The sequence below is a fragment of the Brassica oleracea genome, chromosome C4 (genome assembly GCF_000695525.1).
Source record: "Brassica oleracea var. oleracea cultivar TO1000 chromosome C4, BOL, whole genome shotgun sequence".
Taxonomy (NCBI): domain Eukaryota; kingdom Viridiplantae; phylum Streptophyta; class Magnoliopsida; order Brassicales; family Brassicaceae; genus Brassica; species Brassica oleracea.
Window position 1 is genome coordinate 11,747,807 of NC_027751.1, and position 19,427 is coordinate 11,767,233.

At 35.6% G+C, this 19,427-nt stretch overlaps 4 protein-coding genes across 4 annotated transcripts; 2 read left to right on the forward strand and 2 right to left on the reverse strand.

Moving 5' to 3' along the window:
* Positions 1–6,856: 6,856 nt before the first annotated feature.
* On the forward strand, positions 6,857–9,739 carry LOC106342884 (pentatricopeptide repeat-containing protein At2g31400, chloroplastic-like). The gene is made up of 4 exons (XM_013781941.1): positions 6,857–8,673; positions 8,752–8,968; positions 9,034–9,218; positions 9,299–9,739. The coding sequence occupies exons 1-4, from the start codon at positions 6,857–6,859 to the stop codon at positions 9,582–9,584; spliced, it is 2,505 nt and encodes an 834-aa protein (XP_013637395.1). The 3' UTR covers positions 9,585–9,739.
* Positions 9,740–11,733: 1,994 nt separating this feature from the next.
* LOC106342077 (probable fructokinase-1) lies at positions 11,734–14,610 on the forward strand. The gene is made up of 4 exons (XM_013780894.1): positions 11,734–12,231; positions 13,237–13,569; positions 14,094–14,210; positions 14,291–14,610. The coding sequence occupies exons 1-4, from the start codon at positions 11,833–11,835 to the stop codon at positions 14,417–14,419; spliced, it is 978 nt and encodes a 325-aa protein (XP_013636348.1). The 5' UTR covers positions 11,734–11,832; the 3' UTR covers positions 14,420–14,610.
* On the reverse strand, positions 14,543–16,047 carry LOC106342078 (B-box zinc finger protein 25). Its single transcript, XM_013780895.1, has 3 exons — positions 15,509–16,047; positions 14,991–15,284; positions 14,543–14,920 (listed from the first exon to the last, which is right to left on the reverse strand). The coding sequence occupies exons 1-3, from the start codon at positions 15,689–15,691 to the stop codon at positions 14,666–14,668; spliced, it is 732 nt and encodes a 243-aa protein (XP_013636349.1). The 5' UTR covers positions 15,692–16,047; the 3' UTR covers positions 14,543–14,665.
* A 192-nt stretch (positions 16,048–16,239) lies between these two features.
* LOC106342076 (probable transcription factor PosF21) lies at positions 16,240–18,409 on the reverse strand. The gene is made up of 6 exons (XM_013780893.1): positions 18,166–18,409; positions 17,436–18,004; positions 17,224–17,356; positions 17,019–17,103; positions 16,560–16,929; positions 16,240–16,491 (listed from the first exon to the last, which is right to left on the reverse strand). The coding sequence occupies exons 2-5, from the start codon at positions 17,984–17,986 to the stop codon at positions 16,592–16,594; spliced, it is 1,107 nt and encodes a 368-aa protein (XP_013636347.1). The 5' UTR covers positions 17,987–18,004; positions 18,166–18,409; the 3' UTR covers positions 16,240–16,491; positions 16,560–16,591.
* Positions 18,410–19,427: the final 1,018 nt, after the last annotated feature.

The window sequence follows — 19,427 nt, forward strand, 5'->3', positions numbered from 1 at the left end:
TTGAACATAAAGAGATGAACGAGGATCATGAACCCACGAATGAGTACTCATACAATCATAAAGATCATAAAAGATTATATTGAAAGATAAAACGTGGAGGTTCAAAGTATCTAAAAAAGAGATGAGCGTATTGGCCATATACATATACAGAAACGCCATTTGATAAACCAGTGAAATAGATGGATCTTGTGAGAAGTAATGAAACCGTGAGAGAAGGCACATGATCACGAGGTCTAGAGTGTTCATATTTCCTAATAACAACATTAGATCATAGCTTGTTACACAAGGTACTCACAGAGATCAAAGGAACAGATTATAAGGAGATAAACTCCTATGTGGTGGATGCTGCTACAGAATTTTCGAAATTGAAAATGGTCTGGTCATAAGAAAGAAATTAGATACAAATGATGTAGTAAGCAGCATATGGATCACTGGATAAGATGAAAGAACGGCTTTGTTCCTAAGCTGATTCATGAACTGAAAAGCAGCTGCATATAGTATGTAAAAGAAAGTGATTACGCATGATATTGGAGTTGTATAAAAGACAATTCAATAACAGTCCATATACATTTGAAATCCCTTGTGTTTGTACTAAACCTAAAAGAGGTTAGTAGACTGATACATAACGTATCTGTAGGCATCCGGTCCTTCGGCTAAAAACGTCCGACCCATTGGCTAAAAGGCGTCCGGCCCTTATCCCTTGATCACGGACTAGTAGTAGAAAAGATCAACCATCAGGTTGCAATCCGACAATCAGATCCCTTAAGGATCTTGCATAGCAGAACGGCCTGCTGCTGTATAAACTCCACAAAGTTTTGTTTTAAGGATAAGAGGAGATGTTTAATCTATGCTTACCTGTCGGATATAGAGTATTGTAGTCCATAAGCTCGTGAAAGCCGAAGTCCATGACCTAATAATATATATTTCAGTGTGTGATATAATCCACAGCAACAGATGTCATGAGACACCATCAAGAGATGGATAAAGGACTACAATGTCCGAGAAAGATATGGTACTACCTAAGGCAAAGAAATCGATGTCCACATCCATGAAAGTGTTCGGCCGCAGAGCCATAATAAGAGATTATAAACTCACATAAATGATCATTGGTCTTGAACACTCATGAGACAAGTAGTGGACATGTATAGACAAGGTCTATGACCCGGACATGGATCGGCCACATTGAAACATGGTCGAATGGTAACCATAAATTGCCGAAGTAAAGAGTTAAGAGTATACGATCACGTCTAGACTATGGACATATGCAAACACGATTTGCAAAGACCCAATAGTGATCCCCGAGAACAATATGGTTCACATTATTTAGCACACATGCTTTACCGGAACACTCGATGTCAAAAGACATGAGAAATGACCTAAAAGGTCGAAGTGGTCTAGATACGACTTAGTAATGAACTTGGCCGATTACTCCCTTCCTACATATACAGGAAAGATCACGCACTAGATGCGTAGAATGTAGAAACCTACACTGAGGTTCACATCGGGGGGAGTAGTGCGTGTTGTACTCTTTTTCCTTCATCATGGTTTTGTCCCACTGGTCCATAAACCGGCCCATAACAAGAGAGAGACGGCCCAATCCTTAGAGAGAGAAGCGGCGGCCGAAACCCTAGAGAGAGGAGAGAGAGAGGCGGTCGATCTGGAGAGAGAGAGAAAGTCGGCCATGACTTTCCATTCTTCTAGTTTTCCTATTCCTTGTTGGTTTATGATTTGTTATCTTTCCATTTATGTATTTCCATTTATCTCTCATGTAATCCTTATATAAAGGAACCTCTATTGATCATTAATAAACACAGAAATATTCAGTCTCTAAACCCTCTATTTACAACAAGACTTAGATTGTGATTGGGGATTAGACTTTCGAGACTTTGAAAGCTTTACAGTAATCTAAAGTTTCTAAAGCCAATAAATTTACCAATCAGATTTTTGCTTTCCTAAAATTACTCAAAGCTCCTAAAATTACTCAAAGTTCAACTTCCCTTTCTTTTTTCACCTTCCTTTGCTGTGTTCTAAAAACTTGAATTCATGGCTTTAGAAAATATTTTCTTTTTTAATAGTCACAGCCACAAAAGCAACAGTCGAACATTTTCTAAAGCCATTATTTTAAAAGTCTTAACAGTAACAGCCTTAAGCAATCAAAGCCTTAGTCAACTTTGATATATTTCCTAAAGAATCATTATCACACTACAACCACGTAACTTACATCTCAGTCCAAGGAATTAGGATTTATTCAACCATATATTAATTATTTTAAATTCTAAATGATTTACACAAACATTAAGTTTATCAATTAACAAAACACATAATGTTAAAATGAGTTTTAAGTTGATTTTTAATAAGGGAGGATATATTTTTTGATTTAATCTTTTTTAAAAAAATAATTTTTATATTTGTGCTTTTTGTAATCATATCAATACTATTAAATTATGAACATGCCCAATTGATAAAAGGTTGTGTCCAACATATATTCCTTTTATTTAAGGGTTAGTTATTATTCTCTTTATATATCCACTAGGATAAGACTTGCGCCTTGTGCAGGGTGAGTTTATTTTTATATATTATCGATAATTATTTTATATATTTGATAATTTTATTTATATATATACAATATTTTTTGTTGTTATTATATAATTTTTTTCTGATGGATCAGATCAATTTTTATTAAAAATGATGGAACAAAACTATAATTAATACATCATGGGTTGATCGGATTGGACATTAACCAAATTATGACATAAAAACCTTATTTTTTCCCCTCGAACACATTCTTGAAAAAGTGAACAGTATTGTTTTCACAGTTGAATTATTTTGACTTTTATCTTCTATATGGTTTTGAAAGCTTTCAAATCAACCATCGAATGGATACATGTCATTTTAATGTTTTTAGTCGTATACTTAAGGAAAACTTACATTTTTGTAATTTAAAGTCGTTTTAAAAAATTCAAAATATAACATATAANNAGAAAATTCTAACATATAAGAAAAATATAACATATAAGGTGTCCTCATTTTTGTATTTTAAAGTCGTTTAAAAAATATATATAACATATAAGGTTTCCTCACTTTTGTAATCTAAAGTCATTTTAAAAAATTCAAAATATGACATATAAGAAAAAATCTAATTTTTTTTTATTATATGGTTAATGTGATGGTAATTGCTCTTTCTCACTATCATTTGAACCATGTTTTTTTCGTTTTGAATTTTTTTTGTCAAGTTTTTTAAATAGAAATTATAAATTTTTCAAAACTAGTAACTTTTCAAGGTTTTGAGGAATTTTTTTAATATAACTAGATTTTATTTGAAAACAAATAGAATATAATGTCATGTCATTAAGATCCTTAGAGATAATATGTTTATTTGCTTTATCACTTGTGATCACTAAATTTCTATCAATACTATTAAATTAGGAACATGCCCAATTGATAAAAGATCGTGTCCAACATATATTCTTTTTATTTAAGGATTAGTTATTCAATTAGTATATAGGGGATATCCAGTTTTATTTATAACTTCCATTTGATTCCCCTAATTTTTGGATCCACTTGAGTCAAAGTCTACGGTTTCATACAACAATAAATATAAGTAATCATATTAAACATGTTTGACAACAATATAATTGACATCAATTTTTTCACCCTATAACCTAACCTCGATTCTATTCCTAACACCTACACCTTTTATAAGTAAAACTAGAGCTTGACCCGCACGCTCGTGCTAGTATTTATTTTCACATTTATATATAAAAATATTATTTAAATGTTTATTAGTTAATATTTTAAATGTTTATCATATTTTAAAATTTTTATAAACATCATAGTTAAATAGTTTACATGTTGGAAACAAATATTGACCCGTGTGCCATATTTAAATTTCGACAAACATTGAACCATTGATAAGTTTGAGTAATGTTCCTTTTAACACGAAATCGTTACCCAACTATATAATATTTTAAATATTTTAATTATATATGGGTCATATGGCGAGATTTAGATACATCAGAAAATAAATATTTCATTATAAACATTAAATATTATTTTACAAGCAATTTTATGATATTTAAAAATTTATATAGATAAATTTCTTGTTGAAAGATATATTAGAAATATTTAAAATATATATTTTAGAAATGAATAAAAATATATTTTAGAAATATTTGAAATATATACTTTAGGCAACATTTAGATAGATTAAAATGAATATTCGATTACAATACATATTATTCTACAAGTAATTAAAAAATAGTTAAACCTTAGCATAGATAGATTTTATTGTTTAAAATAATTAATGGTAGTGGTTAAACATATATTTTAAGCCTTACAAACTAAATGTGTGGAGTTTATATGATACTTGGGAAATATTATATTTTATTATTAAAAACATTTTTAAACTTGAATTTTCCTAAAATTTAGCTAAATCATTGTAGGAAATACGTTGATCACAAAAATTTAGCTAAAATTAATTTATAAAATGATTTAATAAAATTGGAAAAGACAATGATTACTTAAATGAAGATTTATTTAATTCTCAATGGCATTAGATTGTAAATATTGTAAAAGTTTAAGGGTTACTTTATATTTGTACTTCTGTTTTAATAGATTAGATTAATTCAAAGGGTTACTTTATATTTGTACTTATGTTTTAATAGATTAGATTAATTCAAAAGTTTTAATAGGTTTAGATAGATACAAACAGCTTGATATATATTAAATAGGTTGATTTATTTTATTGTCAATTATATTTGATATATATACTCTGAAAGATTAAATAGACTAATTTAGATACTGAATCATTTTAAGAATATTTTAATATATTAGGACTGTTTTAATACTAATAATTTTTAAAAATATTATACACAAACATATAAAATTTTTTTAACATATAAAAAAATGTTACATATTTGTTACAAAAAATTGTTACATATTTACAGAAAAATAAATAAATTATAAAGTAACATTATACTTGCGGGTGAAGATCTAGAATAAACTAATATAATTACAAAAAAACGGCATACAGACATATGATTATAAGGAACATAGAGTATGTCGGGTCAACTTCTTAGTTGCTATTATTTTATAAAATATTTTTTGATTAAAATTTATACACAAATATGATTACAAAGAATAGCATAAATATGATGACAAAAATATATCTAAGAAAAAAATGAAAACAAAAAGTAAGGGCGGGTCAGAATCTAGTATATACTATTAAAACAGAAGTCATGACTTTTTTCATGTGTGATATTTTAAAATGGACCATCCTCCAAAATGTTTATCAAATTTTACATAATTTAATCTTCATATCTTTATATTTTATTTAAAATACTATTGTTTAGAAAAAATCTAAGAAAATATTTTCAGAATCATTTTAAATTTTATTTCTGAAAATTAATTAATTTAAATTTTAACTATCATAAAATATAATTACAATTTTAAATTAAATTTATTTGTTTTATGAACGAAAACTAAAATCATTTAAAATATTTTGATTATATTTTAATGATAATAAAAGTTTAAATTAATTAATTTTCAGAAATATATTTTATAAGGATCTTAAAAATATTTTGTTAGAATGAAATGTCCATTTCTATTTCAAATAAAAAAATAAAAAACCTATCCAATTTTGTGTATTTCAAGAAATTTCAAATAAGATTTCTACTGCAAAATTATTTTGCATGTACTATATATTATAGTTTCTTTTTTAAAAAAATATTTTTTGTTGCTTTTAACAATATCTCAAAATATTTCTTCTCTATTATGTAGGTCCGATTTAATTTGACTTCCATAGACATTTCGAACTTAGAAATAAAATTTAAATTATGCAAAAAAGTATTCTTACATAATAATGTTCTCAAAATAAATTTTGTTACAAAATTTATAGTAATAACAATATAAGCCACTTAAATATAAGCATTATAGAGCTATATAATACATATAAATTGCATTAATTTAGTGATAAATTTTGTTATATACACTAAAATGTTTTAGTATAAAAAGAAAAAACCTGCACGGATGTGCGGGTCAAGATCTAGTTATAAAATTAAAACTCAATTACCAAAATGCAGAACAAATAATACTGGTAGATGTTAAGTCAAAACGTAAACAAAAAACAACCAGATCGCTGATCAAAATCTAACAAAAAAAACAGCGCTTTGAAATCACAGATCAAAATCTAGTTATCTTTAAACTAAAACATCAAATAAAATATAAAAATATGAGCAGTAAATATATTATTTTTTTTAATATATGTGAAATAATCAAAACATCAAACATTTGTATCTAAAGAGAGTAGAAAATTAACCTATAGTATAGCATTTTTGTTGAGGTTTGTAATCATGTTGGTTATGTTTATATTTTTAATATGAGATTTGTTTCTTCTCAAAACACATTTCATCAGGTCACCAAAAACGACTCCAAAATCTATTAAAATTTCAATGATGATACAGACCTCCCATCATTACACACCAACAACCATTTTACAGATAAAGAGAGATTGTTTCAAGACTACTTTATGCTATATTAGGGTGTGACATTGATTCTTGGAAGGTTCAAGCCTTCTACTCAACTATTGGTAAGGCCTGCTATATTATCCATAACTTGGTGAGAGTTGGTCGAATAAAGTAAATAAAGAAACTAAAAGCGAGCTGACCAACTTTTGACGAACTAATCAACTATGGGGAACCTTTAAAGGAGATTGGCCAACACAACCATCTCTGTCTCTCTATGGACAAAACCCTTCATAAAGTGTCAGTCTTTTAGTATTCCAACGACCATAAAACTCCCCTTAAATGTACCTCTCTCTCTTCTCTCTTCCTTTCCACTACTCTTTCTCGTTTCAACAATGGCCTCAACACCGCCTCACTGGTCCCTCTTCACCGCCACCACCAGTAACAATCGCCACACCCGTCATCAACAACAACCCAACCACCGCCAATGGCTTCCTCCTCGTGGGCCCCGCTCCCTCTCCAATCGAAAAAAGCTCCCAACTTTCTCTCCTCTGCTAACCCCAAACTCGTCTCCTCCCCTCTCCTCCGACTTCTCGGGTCGCCGCTCGACCCGGTTCGCCTCCAAGATGCATTTCAACCGACCCAAAACCACAACCTCCACTCGCCACACCCCCGCCGCCGAAGACGCGCTCCATAGCCTCACCGCGTTCTCCGGAGCCGACGACGAGACGACGTTCCAGAGCCTAATCTCCACCTTCGAGCCAACGCTTCGCGGCTCCGACGACTACACTTTCCTACTCCGTGAGCTAGGGAACCGAGGCGAATGCGACAAAGCCCTTCTCCTTTACCACTTCGCTGTTCAACGAGAGAGAAGGAAGAACGAGCGAGGGAAGCTAGCTAGCGCGATGATAGGCACTCTCGGTAGACTAGGCAAAGTCTCCATCGCTAAAACCGTTTTCGAAAGTGCTTTATCCGGTGGGTATGGGAACACTGTCTACGCCTTCTCTGCTCTCATAAGTGCTTACGGAAGAAGCAATCTCCATAATGAAGCTATCACCGTCTTCGACTCCATGAAAAGCTACGGCTTGAGGCCTAACTTGGTTACCTACAACGCCGTCATCGACGCGTGTGGTAAAGGAGGGATGGAGTTCAGCAAAGTAGCTGAGTTCTTCGGCGAGATGGAGAGGATCGGTGTGCAGCCCGATAGAATCACATTCAACTCTCTCCTCGGCGTATGCAGCAGAGGAGGGTTGTGGGAGGTAGCGAGGAGCCTCTTTGATGAGATGGCGAATAGAAAGATCGAGCAAGACGTGTTTTCTTACAACACACTCTTGGACGCGATCTGCAAAGGAGGGCAGATGGATCTTTCTTTCGACATACTCGCTCAGATGCGTGCGAATAGAATCACGCCCAACGTTGTGAGCTACAGCACTGTCATTGATGGTTTTGCGAAAGCCGTGAGATTCGAGGAAGCTCTCAGCTTGTTTGACGAGATGAGGCATCTCGGTATTGCGTTGGATAGAGTTTCTTACAACGCGTTGCTTTCTATTTACACCAAAGCGGGTAGAGATGAAGAAGCGTTGGATGTTTTGAGAGAGATGGCGTCTGTTGGGATCAAGAAGGATGTTGTGACTTACAACGCTCTTCTCGGAGGGTATGGGAAGCGAGGGAAGTACGTCGAAGTGAAGAGCGTTTTCCACGAGATGAAACGGGAGCGTGTCCTTCCTAACTTACTGACGTATTCGACGTTGATCGATGTGTATTCGAAAGGGGGCTTGTATAGAGAGGCGATGGAGGTCTTTAGGGAGTTTAAGAGCGTTGGTTTGAGAGGTGATGTTGTGTTGTACAGTGCGTTGATTGATGCTTTGTGCAAAAGTGGGTTGGTTGGTTCTGCTGTTTCTTTGATCGATGAGATGACTAAGGAAGGGATTAGTCCTAACGTTGTAACTTATAACTCCATTATTGATGCCTTTGGGAGGTCTGCAGCTATGGAGTCTAGAGATGGTAGCTTAAGTACGTTGACTGGAACAGAGGAAAATCGTGTGATAGAGATATTTGAGCAGTTAACCACTGAGAGTAGTAACAGAAAGAAGAAAGAGTGTGAGGAGGGTGTGAATGAGCTCTTCAGTATGTTGGAAGTAATCCGCAAGATGCATCAGCTGGATATCAAACCAAATGTGGTAACCTTTTCAGCTATTCTGAACGCTTGCAGGTTTGTCACTCTTCTTGAGGTTAGCTTTTTTTTTGGTGCGGAGTCTTATTTTGTTGACATGTTTTTGTATCAATGTAGTCGGTGCAACTCATTTGAAGATGCTTCAGTGCTGCTAGAGGAGCTCAGGGTGTTTGATAACCATGTGTATGGTGTTGTTCATGGGCTTCTCATGGGCCGTAGAGAGAATGTGTGGCTCCAAGCTCGGAGTTTATTCGATAAATTAAAGGAAATGGATGGTTCGACCGCTTCTGCTTTCTACAATGCTCTTACAGACATGCTCTGGCACTTTGGTCAGGTATAAATAAGACTGTTATAGCAGAGTCCACTTCGTGTTTGGACTTACACCTTTGTTGTTTATAGAAACGAGGTGCACAACTAGTGGCGCTTGAGGGAAGATCTAGACAGGTTTGGGAGAACGTGTGGTCGACTTCGTGCTTGGACTTGCACCTTATGTCTTCTGGTGCTGCAAGGGCAATGGTTCACGCTTGGTTGCTAAACATACGCTCCATTGTTTTTGAAGGTCATGAGTTACCTAAAGTCATGAGGTAAAAGCTACAAAGAGCTTCTCTGTTTGACTTCAGTCCTAAACCCAAAACTTTTCTTCTAACTTTTGTCTTTGTGGCAGCATATTAACTGGTTGGGGAAAACACAGCAAAGTGGTTGGAGACGGAGCGCTAAGGCCAGCGGTTGAAGCGCTTTTGAGGGGAATGAACGCACCGTTCTACCTCTCAAAATGCAACATGGGAAGGTTCACATCGAGCAGTTCGGTTGTAGCTAGTTGGCTGCGTGAATCTGCCACTCTCGAACTCTTAACCCTCCATGATCACTTAACCACCAAAGCTAACACAACAATGAGATCAAGAGACCAACAAGGGCAAGACTCTCTCAAGTTGCAGCCTCTTCTTTTGTAGCTCTACTCTGTTAACTATTTATGACCATCAAATCTGTGTTTTGTTCCCAATAATGGTGGGATTATGTGCTAATATCTTGTAACAGAAAAAACCAACTACGTATGTGGACATGGTTTTTATTCTACCAGATAATGACGAATCAAATTTTAGACTAATATTGATATGTATAAGATGCTGAGTTTTCGTTTTTGTTTTGTTACTGGAGTGGCCAACATGAACACGCAATAGTTAGATTCTACAATGGATTTTGACCATTGAAAAGTAAGTCTTCGAATTGTTGTTCTCTATTAGTCTTGTTCAATTTGATTTGAATATTATGTGTGTGAAATTGTGAATCGTAAATTTATTTTATTTTTAATAAATCACACTTTATTATAGTAGATATTATAAATTGAAAAAGGAAAAACTAAAAGAAAAACACTGAGGGGAGAGTAAAATATAAGCACACACCGAATATTTGGAAATTTCGTAGTATCTATGATCTTTTTCGTCCCAGATGAATATATATATTTGTGATTCGTTTCATCAGGAAAATTCAGATATCCATAGTTTTTTTAAATATCTGAATTATTCGATTCGATCCGCCAATTATACTAAAAACTAAATTAAAATAATAATATTAAATTAATTAAAAAACTTTTAAAATATCAATTTAAAATAAATATATATTATCATACTAACAAACTAATATTTTAACAGATATTGTAAATAAAAAATTAATGTTAAGAAGTCTGATAAGAAAAACCACACGTTAACATTTGATTCAACATAAAAATTAAATTGGATATACAATAATCCAAAACAAAAATTTGAATAAACAACTTAAAATAAAAAAATAACTAAATTATATCATAAAATATGTATAGATATAATAGTTTGTATATACAATTACATTATATATCTATAAATATACTGATCGGATCGGATATTCGGTTTTCCAAAAAAATAATATTTCAATTACGGATATCACATTTTGATATTTGTTTCAATTCAAAAATTTACGGATATCCGAATTTTTCGGATCGAAACGAATAACGAATCGAATCAAATTTAAGGGATAATTTTACCAGCCCTAAATATAAGCTATCATCTCTATACATACATGAAGGGCCTTTTGATATCCTTGGCTGGTTTTATGAAAACCGAATAGGTGAATCCACAGATTACAGTAATTTAATTCTGGAAGATTAATTATTAATAGCGAAATATTAAATTAATCCAGCTTGTCAACACCGACCAACCAGTGACGTTTCACTCACTTATTGAACGTAAATCATTTCATTTGGTAAGATTACATATTTGCATATACCCCCTAAACAAACTTCTTATCTTTGTTTAGTAAAATATACTGTAATTGATTTTCTTTTCTTAAAAAATCCATTTTTCAAAAATTCGTTTTAAACCGGGAATCTATAATATTCTTAAACACGTGAGACGGTAAGAGTACGTTGCTGGTGTTTTGTCATTATCTCATTAATCAGACAAGATACTACCACAGCTCATGATATATACAAATGTACTAAATTTATAGTAATGACTCCTCCTGCTATACGATTACCACTTTTAATCTTGATTAAGAAATAAACCAGAAAAATCTAAGATTCGGGTAAACTTTTGAAAAAGGTAATGAGATTTTGACAAGATTTTTTGCATTTTATTAGAAATTCCATGTTTTTAGAAGATATATATTCAGATATTTTTATGGATAATGGATATTTCAAGAATATATTTACGTTTATATCTCATAAACTTAATCAACGGTCATATCTCATAATATATTTTGACGAGATTTTTTTGCATTTTATTAGAAATTCAATGTTTTTAGAAGACATTCCTTAGATATTTTTATGGATTATGGATATTTCAGAAAATATTTATATTATCTTAGATGATTACGTTTATTATCTAATCACCAGTTACAACTCTTGGTCCTGCTACGGATGTGGCAGCCCAGTTGGTTTAAGCGCAGGCGTTGGTGTTGTTGCGCTCCTGGGTTCGATCCACCGTGGGAGGAGTGTCCAGGGCCTTAACCGGTACAGACGCAGGCTGACTCCGGGCCTAGGGAAGGGAGTAGGGCCGAAGGCCCGAACCCACCACCTGGTTAAACAAAAAAAAAAAAAAAAAAATAAAAACTCTTGGTCCTCCTCTATATAAACCATTCTCTCCTCCCCCTTCATTTTATTTCATTTCCCTTCTATAATTTTTATATCTCCGATTTGATCCAACGATCCACAGATCTCGTTTCCAAATGGCATCCAACGGAGACAAACCACTGATCGTCAGCTTCGGCGAGATGCTCATCGACTTCGTCCCCACCGAGTCCGGCGTCTCCCTCGCCGAAGCTCCGGGCTTCCTCAAAGCCCCCGGCGGCGCTCCGGCTAACGTCGCCATCGCCGTCTCTCGTCTCGGCGGACGATCCGCCTTCGTCGGAAAACTCGGCGACGACGAGTTCGGTCACATGTTGGCTGGGATCCTGAGGAAAAACGGCGTCGCTGATCAGGGGATCAACTTCGACACTGGAGCCAGAACCGCCTTGGCGTTCGTGACGTTGAAGGCTGACGGAGATCGGGAGTTTATGTTTTACCGGAATCCTAGCGCCGATATGCTTCTCCGTCCCGATGAACTCAACCTCCAGCTCATCAGATCGGTATGTGTATCTCTTCTATCTCTCTATCCCTCATGATCTTCAAGAGATCCGGAGGGAAGTAGAGATTCATAGTCTAGTTTTTTGAATTTTCGTATAGAGTTTAAGAGAATATTGATTGCTCTGAGTAACGTAGAAGATGATCTCACTCACTCTAATGGGATATGTATCAATCAATGCTAATTGCTAACTAACGGTGACTTTTGTCTCATCTCATTTCGATTTTTTCGCGGGTTGTATTCTTCTTCCTCGCACGGATGTGCGTTGCTCCACGTGGGATCACGTGATTTGTCCAAAGCACATGACTTCTTGTTTTTTATCATCCAGAAAACTGGAAAAAAAAAAACATGAAAGTGATATGAAAATTTTCATTTTTTTGTCTAAAAATAAAAGTTCTACCGTTTTTGTTTAACTATTTTTTTTGTCTAAAAATAAAAGTTCTACCGTTTTTGTTTAACTAGTATCGTGATTAAGCAAAAGCAAAATATTTTTTTGCTAATAAAACATATGTTCTGATTTGTGGAAATAGGAAGTGATGTTTTATAGTATTAATTAGTTAAAGCCGTGTTCTCTTCTTGATCAAAAATGAATTTCTGAATTTTTGAGAATTTTCGGGCTCATTGGTGTGATCAAAAGTGAATGGCGATGGTGTAAAGTGGATCTTTATGGCGATGGTGAAATGATCGCTAGGTTTGAATTTTTTTTTTTTTTTTGCGTAATTTTGGTGAAAGACATACTTTTACAGCTAATCTCAATGGCCAGAACCTTTTACTTTTCTTGAACAGTTTGATAATGATTGACCCATTGTAGTTTTACATGAAAAAACAAAGAATCAATATCAGAATGGGTCCCTTAGAAATTATTCCTTATGAATAATGATCAAACTTGTGCTATTTTGTGAGTTTTTTGGGGTGTACCGTGTACCAACCTGGCTTTTACTTGATTTTTGTAAATTTTGAATGTTGTTGACCGGTGTACATTTGTGACCAATGTGATGTGTTTTTGCAGGCTAAGGTGTTTCACTACGGATCAATAAGCTTAATAGTGGAGCCATGTAGGTCAGCTCACTTGAAGGCCATGGAAGTTGCGAAAGAAGCAGGAGCTCTTCTTTCCTACGACCCAAACCTCAGGGAACCTCTGTGGCCATCAAAGGAAGAAGCCAAGACACAGATCATGAGCATCTGGGACAAGGCTGAGATCATCAAGGTAAGCGACGTCGAGCTCGAGTTTCTCACTGGAAGCAACAAGATGGACGATGAAACCGCAATGTCCTTGTGGCACCCCAACTTGAAGCTCTTGCTTGTCACTCTCGGTGAAAAGGGTTGTCGGTATTACGCCAAGGTAAACTCACTATAACATCTTTTACGTGCATTTACCATCATCATCATTCATCATGATTGTCTCTTGGTTGTGTCTTGTCTAGTGCTGTGTCCATTAGGTGATACCAGAAGGCAAAACTAGTATGCTATATATTATACATTTCATAATGTATTTATATACTAGCATGTTTTTGGAAAGGATCCGAACAGAGGAGACTTAAAAAATACATCAAGGAATCATTTGTGCTACTCAATTTAATATTGTTTGGTAGATCTCACCTAATGCTTAATTAAAAAATTGATTTCTTTTTTCGTGGACCCTCTAGAAACCAATTGAGGGTCACAAAAGTCGTGATCTCTAAGGTTCTTTGTATTATCAAACATGACGAATTTTCTTCATGTCAAGAAAAGGAAGAAGTTACTTTGTGCTTTTCTCATTTGCCGAATCACATGAACAGTAAAACGATTCGTATACTTCTTTATTACGTCAATGACTTTTGTGTCTCCCACTAAAATTGGGTTTCTTTGCTTATATTTACTGTGTAGAATTTCCGTGGATCCGTTGACCCTTTCCATGTGAACGCGGTGGATACAACAGGAGCTGGAGATTCCTTTGTTGGTGCTCTCCTAAACAAGATTGCCGATGACCACTCCATCCTCGAGGTAAACTAGCATCTAATTAATTATTGAATGAATCCTCTTTAGGTTAAAGATGATATAAAATGTTTTAAATTCATTAACAGGACGAAGAGAGATTGAGAAAGGTGCTAAGATTCGCAAACGCTTGTGGAGCAATCACCACGACCAAAAAAGGAGCCATTCCAGCTCTTCCTTCAGATGCTGAAGTTCTCAGCTTTCTTGAAGGGAAGTAGAAAACAAAAAACAACTCTCAAGCTTTCTCCAAGTAAATCTGTTTTTGCTTATGTAATCTTGTTGTAAGAGAAACCAATTAGGCAGGCATTACGCTATGTTTTGTCTCTTTTGCTCAAATGTAATGATTTAAAGGAACTATGCTTAAAATTCAAGGCATCATTTGCTAATAAAAGATACATATTTTTTTGAACTGCATACAAAATACTTGTAATACTGGTTTGAATCATGTGCTGCATATAAGTTTTCTAGTTCCTTTTATAGTTTAAGCCTAGGTCGGGGACAAGGAAGTGCTCTTCATCATCATCATAACGGATCTCAAGCCTCGGCTTCTTGTTGGAAACATTGGAGTTCATTGGTCTATTGTAGGAATGAACATGAGCTACATGCGAAGCCGAAAGCTCCGGAACTTCAGCTGCTGGTAGAGCTTCTTGATCAGGCTGGTCCCCAAAGAAACCCACCTCGGCAAGCCAGTCCAGCTCTCCAAGATCAAGCTGCTCTTTCTGCCAAAACCACAACAAATGTCAAAATAAGCTACAACAAACTAACACATTTGGTAAACCACTTTCTCACCTTGTTACTGCACTCAAGGTCTGAGTAGCGGAAGAACTCATCGCCAGCCCATGGAGGAGATGGAGCAGCAGGCTGTTGAGTAGGAGGTTTAGAGGTAATCTGCTGGTTAGGTGGATCGAAATGATTCATCTCCACTTCTTTACTGCAACTAGCAGAGCTGAGAGCTACTCGGATTCCAGTAGCCAAGAATCTCTGGTGATTAGCAGAGCGAGTATTAGGCGCATGGGTCCCCTCGTCACAGTCTCTGCAGAGAAGAGCTCTATCCTCAACACAGAAGATGAAAGCTGCCTTCTCCTGCAAGTCAACAAAGACAGAACACAAGAAAGAGATTAACCTTTGAGCATGTGTTTCTTGAAATCTAAAATCAGTAGACTAAAGTTAAAATCTAATCACTTGATCTTTGTTAACGAATAGATTCAAAAGCTAAGAAACTTCTCATTGATACTCTCTTGAAGAATAATAGATAAACTCAAAAAGATCACTGCAAATACAAAAACAGAAGAGGAGACTTGTCTTACAAGGCAGATGTCGCATGGAGGGAATTTGGTGGAGAGAGAGTCAAGGAAAAGGCGTTGGTGTTTGCTAGCTAGCTTATTGGCTGCGTGAACCTCAATGTCGCATTTAGCGCACAGAGCAGCCTCATCGGCACAACATATGAGTGTAGCCGGAGCTTTCTCACACACGTCACACTGTATCTTCATCTTTCTCTCTTCACTTTCACAGAACCACCAAATGGAGACAAAAGCTTGAGATCAAAGCAATAAAAGAAAACAATATTGTTTAGTGTTCAAGTTGAGTGATTGGTGGAAGAGAAGAAGATAAGAGGAGAGGTTTTATGATTCTGCGTATCAAAAGAAACCACATCCTTTCTTCTTATAGAAAGGCCTTCTTGTAGTTTATAAGGTCCCACTATCCTTCTGTTTCTGCGGCTCTGCTTGTTTCTGTATTCAGTATAGCCGCAAAAGCTTGTGGACGGTGTTTCACAAACAAAACTGTCGGCTGATTGTTTCTGAGGTCTATATTAAACGTTGCATATCGTAGGAAGAAAACAATGAATGTTCTTTATGATCAATCCAACCTCTCGATGGAGTTGGTTGGAGTTTGACTAATCTTGTGGCTGTCCTCGTCCCATCATAATAGATAACACAAGGTATCTAATGATCTGGTGACATGGTTTTGAAATTTTACCAAAACGATACTGACAAAAGCTATCTTTAACAATACAAGTGGCAGCTCACTTTGATGTACATACCAAACAGTCTACATGTTTATAATACAAAATCATCAGAGAATATAAATAAATATCAAGCATGGTGTTTGCAATAACGGTTATATATTTTATGATTTATAACAACAAATTAGCATTTGAATGTGTACTAAGACACGAGGCAAGAGTCTCAATAACAAAATCTAAACAACTCATAATGTTTCTTTGGGCTATTCAGATGTATTGAACAGTGATGTACGAAAAGGCTTCTGGTTATTACACAACGCCAGTACCCTGTAGAGGCCAGGAAACCAGTTAGCTAAACGCTCAAAAATCTAGAAGATTGCAATTGATGGATGTACCTCTCATTACATAGTATTTGTATTCGTGTTCATCAGCTCTCATTCTGGCCGTTAAATGGCTTCTGTTTCCCATTTTGTTGTTCCTGCTGTCGAAGACGGTGTTGCATAAGCTGTTGTATCTGTTGCTGTTGAAACTGAAACTGCTGCTGTTGTTGGTGTTGGTGTTGCTGCTGTTTCTGTGAATGAAGCTGCAGCTGCTGGAGCTGTTGTGCCGCTAAGATTGTCTGCATTGACTGATTGTTGGAATAGAACTGCTGTTGTTGTTGTCCAAACGACCCATAGTTCATCCCTGATGATGCACCGTTTGAGGCAGCTTGGCCAGTCAACACCTTCAGATGCTGGATTTCCTCCTTAAGTGCTTCGTTTAGTTCTGACACAAAAGACAAGTGTTTACATCAAATGATGATGAGACATCCCTAAGTGGGGAAGTAAAAGTGCTTATGATTTAAAGAGCCTCACCATCCTGCAAGTGAACTTGCTGCTCCATTGTTTGCAACCGCAGTTTCAGCTCATTGTTTTCAACAGTCAAGCCATTCGTGTCTCTCTGAACAAACAAGAAGAAGAAACAAGTTTTGAAACGCATAACACATGAAAGAACATTTGTAACGCTAGAAAAAAAATTTCAAATAGCAACCATAAACCATAAACCGACTTCATAACAAACCTGTAAGAGAGTTAACTGGGCTGAGAGGGTTGTAGCTTCTGTCTGCAAAGTCTGTACTTTTCTCTCAAGCTCAAATATGTATCTCGTCTTCCTTTCTTTTGACCTCGCCGCGGACTGCCTGTTTGCCCATATCCTATTTATATGAAGCAAAAACAAATCACACACTTTCTCAGTTCACAATAGGAAGTTTAGAATCTGAGTGTACTAATTACCTCTTAGCACGTTTAGGATCGATGAGAGCAAGCTCAGCGAGTTTAGCAGCAGACATGGACTTCTTAGCATCAACCACAGAATCATCACCCTCTCCGGACACAAGCATCTCACTGATGTTCAACGACCCATCCATAGAGTGGCTGTGCTGGTGCCTGACTCTCGGCCTTTCCCCAAAGCTATTCTGAGGGTTGGAAGTCGACCCTGTATGCATCCCCACAGACTCATTTCTCCAAGATGGCTCGCCCACTTGAGCGGCGGCCGAAGAAGTAGCAGTAGAGGAATTGAACTTATCCATATCGAGATACATAGAGAGCAATTCTTCCTCAGTGTCATCAGAGAAAGAAGCTCCATCAGCAGCGTTAGTACCAACCACACCGAGATCACTATCAAAGCTCAGATCATCAGGGAGCGTGAGGATCTCGGAGTGAGCTCGACGGTGGCCAATCTTCTTAGGTGGGTGTTCGAGCATACGGCTCATATCGTGGCCGATGGGAGTAGGAGATGGAGGTGGGAGGCCTCCACTAGGTGCTGGAGATTTCTCTCTTTCCATTTTATAGAATCAACTGTCCTGCAAAAAATATCAAAGGAGACGACTTTGTAAAGACCAGTCAAAACCCACAAACTCAAGCTGTTGATTCCTCAGAGGGAAGAGTGGTAAAGCACAAGTTTTTTATCAAAGCCCTAATTGAAAGTAGATCAAAAGGAGACGACTTTGGAAGACCCACTTACGAAAAACAGATCTAATCAGCTGAAGCAGCCTCCAGAAACAGAAAGTTTTAGGGTTTTGAGGAAAATTGTGTTTCAGACGAGGGGGATCTGTGAGATGAAGAAGAAGAAGAAGAAGAAGAAGAAGAGGGAATAATGCGATTCTTACAAGAGATCATGTCATGTGTAGAGTTGTAGATAGAGAGATGTGTCCACAATCTCTCTCTCTCTCTCTGCGTAATGGGGAATACACTCTTAAAACGCTTCGTTTTGGTGTGTTCCGCCATTTCCGTTAGTGTGACGTTTTAGAAACAAAGATATTCGTTAACTAACTAAACATGGTGGATTACTTAATGTCAATTTGTCCCCACCGGGCCTTTGGGCCTTCTTCTTTAAAGTATTCTAGGACCTAGCCCATTAAACCCGAGACATGGGGCTCATTACTCTTTTCTGGGCCGGGAAATGACAGACGAACTATATGTGATCTTCAAAATACTTGTCTTTTAGATTATATTATACTAGGGTATGCTTTACGTGATATATATAACTATATTTTTGTACATTTTATATTGCGTGTATTTTATAATGTTTACGGGTTTTTAAGAATATTTGGTCGGTCTTCTGGTTGTATGTTAGCATTAATATAAGTTAGATGAAGTGTACTTGGTCTTCTGGTTGTATGTTTAGGTCTTATGATAACATTTGTATGAATATGTTGGGCTATTGAGGATTTCATTTCGGATGCCGCATTTCTCATCGCGCAACATTTCTCATCGGGCATAAATGTTGTCATTATTATTTGGAATGACTATCAAGGATTTGATTAATTTTATTTGTATAAAAATTATTTGTATAAAATTACATGTAAATGAATATATATATATATATATATATATCTCGTCATGTTGGGGTTATATGGTCGTCTAGTTTGGCTAATTCATGAATATCAATTGTTTGGATTTTAAAAGGTTACTTATTTTGTTTTATATATATATATATATTTTTCGAATAAACTAGTTTCGTTTTTGTTGGTAAAATTCTTATCAACTAGCTGACTTTTTCAATCTTAGATATGTATATACTGTCGATTATAAAATGTCATAATTTTAGAAAGTAGTTGGCCGCATTATTTATTATAAAATAATGGTTATCATAAAGTAGATTAATATCTAGATTTCACTATGGTGTGTTAAGTGGAACCATAGGTGATGGTTAGAAAGCACTATGTATGCATGCAGTTTAGCAATGAAAATATGAATGTCAGAAAGGGTCGGTTGTACACTATT

Excerpts from the sequence above, each read along its gene's own strand:
- LOC106342884 (XM_013781941.1), top strand. The coding sequence starts at position 6,857 with ATGGCCTCAACACCGCCTCACTGGTCCCTCTTCACCGCCACCACCAGT. Across the intron at positions 8,674-8,751 it reads GCTATTCTGAACGCTTGCAG|TCGGTGCAACTCATTTGAAG; the intron begins GTTTGTCACTCT and ends GTATCAATGTAG. Across the intron at positions 8,969-9,033 it reads TGCTCTGGCACTTTGGTCAG|AAACGAGGTGCACAACTAGT; the intron begins GTATAAATAAGA and ends TGTTGTTTATAG.
- LOC106342078 (XM_013780895.1), bottom strand. The coding sequence starts at position 15,691 with ATGAAGATACAGTGTGACGTGTGTGAGAAAGCTCCGGCTACACTCATA. Across the intron at positions 15,285-15,508 it reads CTCCATGCGACATCTGCCTT|GAGAAGGCAGCTTTCATCTT; the intron begins GTAAGACAAGTC and ends GTTGACTTGCAG. Across the intron at positions 14,921-14,990 it reads ACCTTGAGTGCAGTAACAAG|AAAGAGCAGCTTGATCTTGG; the intron begins GTGAGAAAGTGG and ends TGGTTTTGGCAG.
- LOC106342076 (XM_013780893.1), bottom strand. The coding sequence starts at position 17,986 with ATGGAAAGAGAGAAATCTCCAGCACCTAGTGGAGGCCTCCCACCTCCA. Across the intron at positions 17,357-17,435 it reads GATCCTAAACGTGCTAAGAG|GATATGGGCAAACAGGCAGT; the intron begins GTAATTAGTACA and ends TCATATAAATAG. Across the intron at positions 16,930-17,018 it reads GCAAGTTCACTTGCAGGATG|AACTAAACGAAGCACTTAAG; the intron begins GTGAGGCTCTTT and ends CTTTTGTGTCAG.
- LOC106342077 (XM_013780894.1), top strand. The coding sequence starts at position 11,833 with ATGGCATCCAACGGAGACAAACCACTGATCGTCAGCTTCGGCGAGATG. Across the intron at positions 12,232-13,236 it reads ACCTCCAGCTCATCAGATCG|GCTAAGGTGTTTCACTACGG; the intron begins GTATGTGTATCT and ends GTGTTTTTGCAG. Across the intron at positions 14,211-14,290 it reads ATGACCACTCCATCCTCGAG|GACGAAGAGAGATTGAGAAA; the intron begins GTAAACTAGCAT and ends ATTCATTAACAG.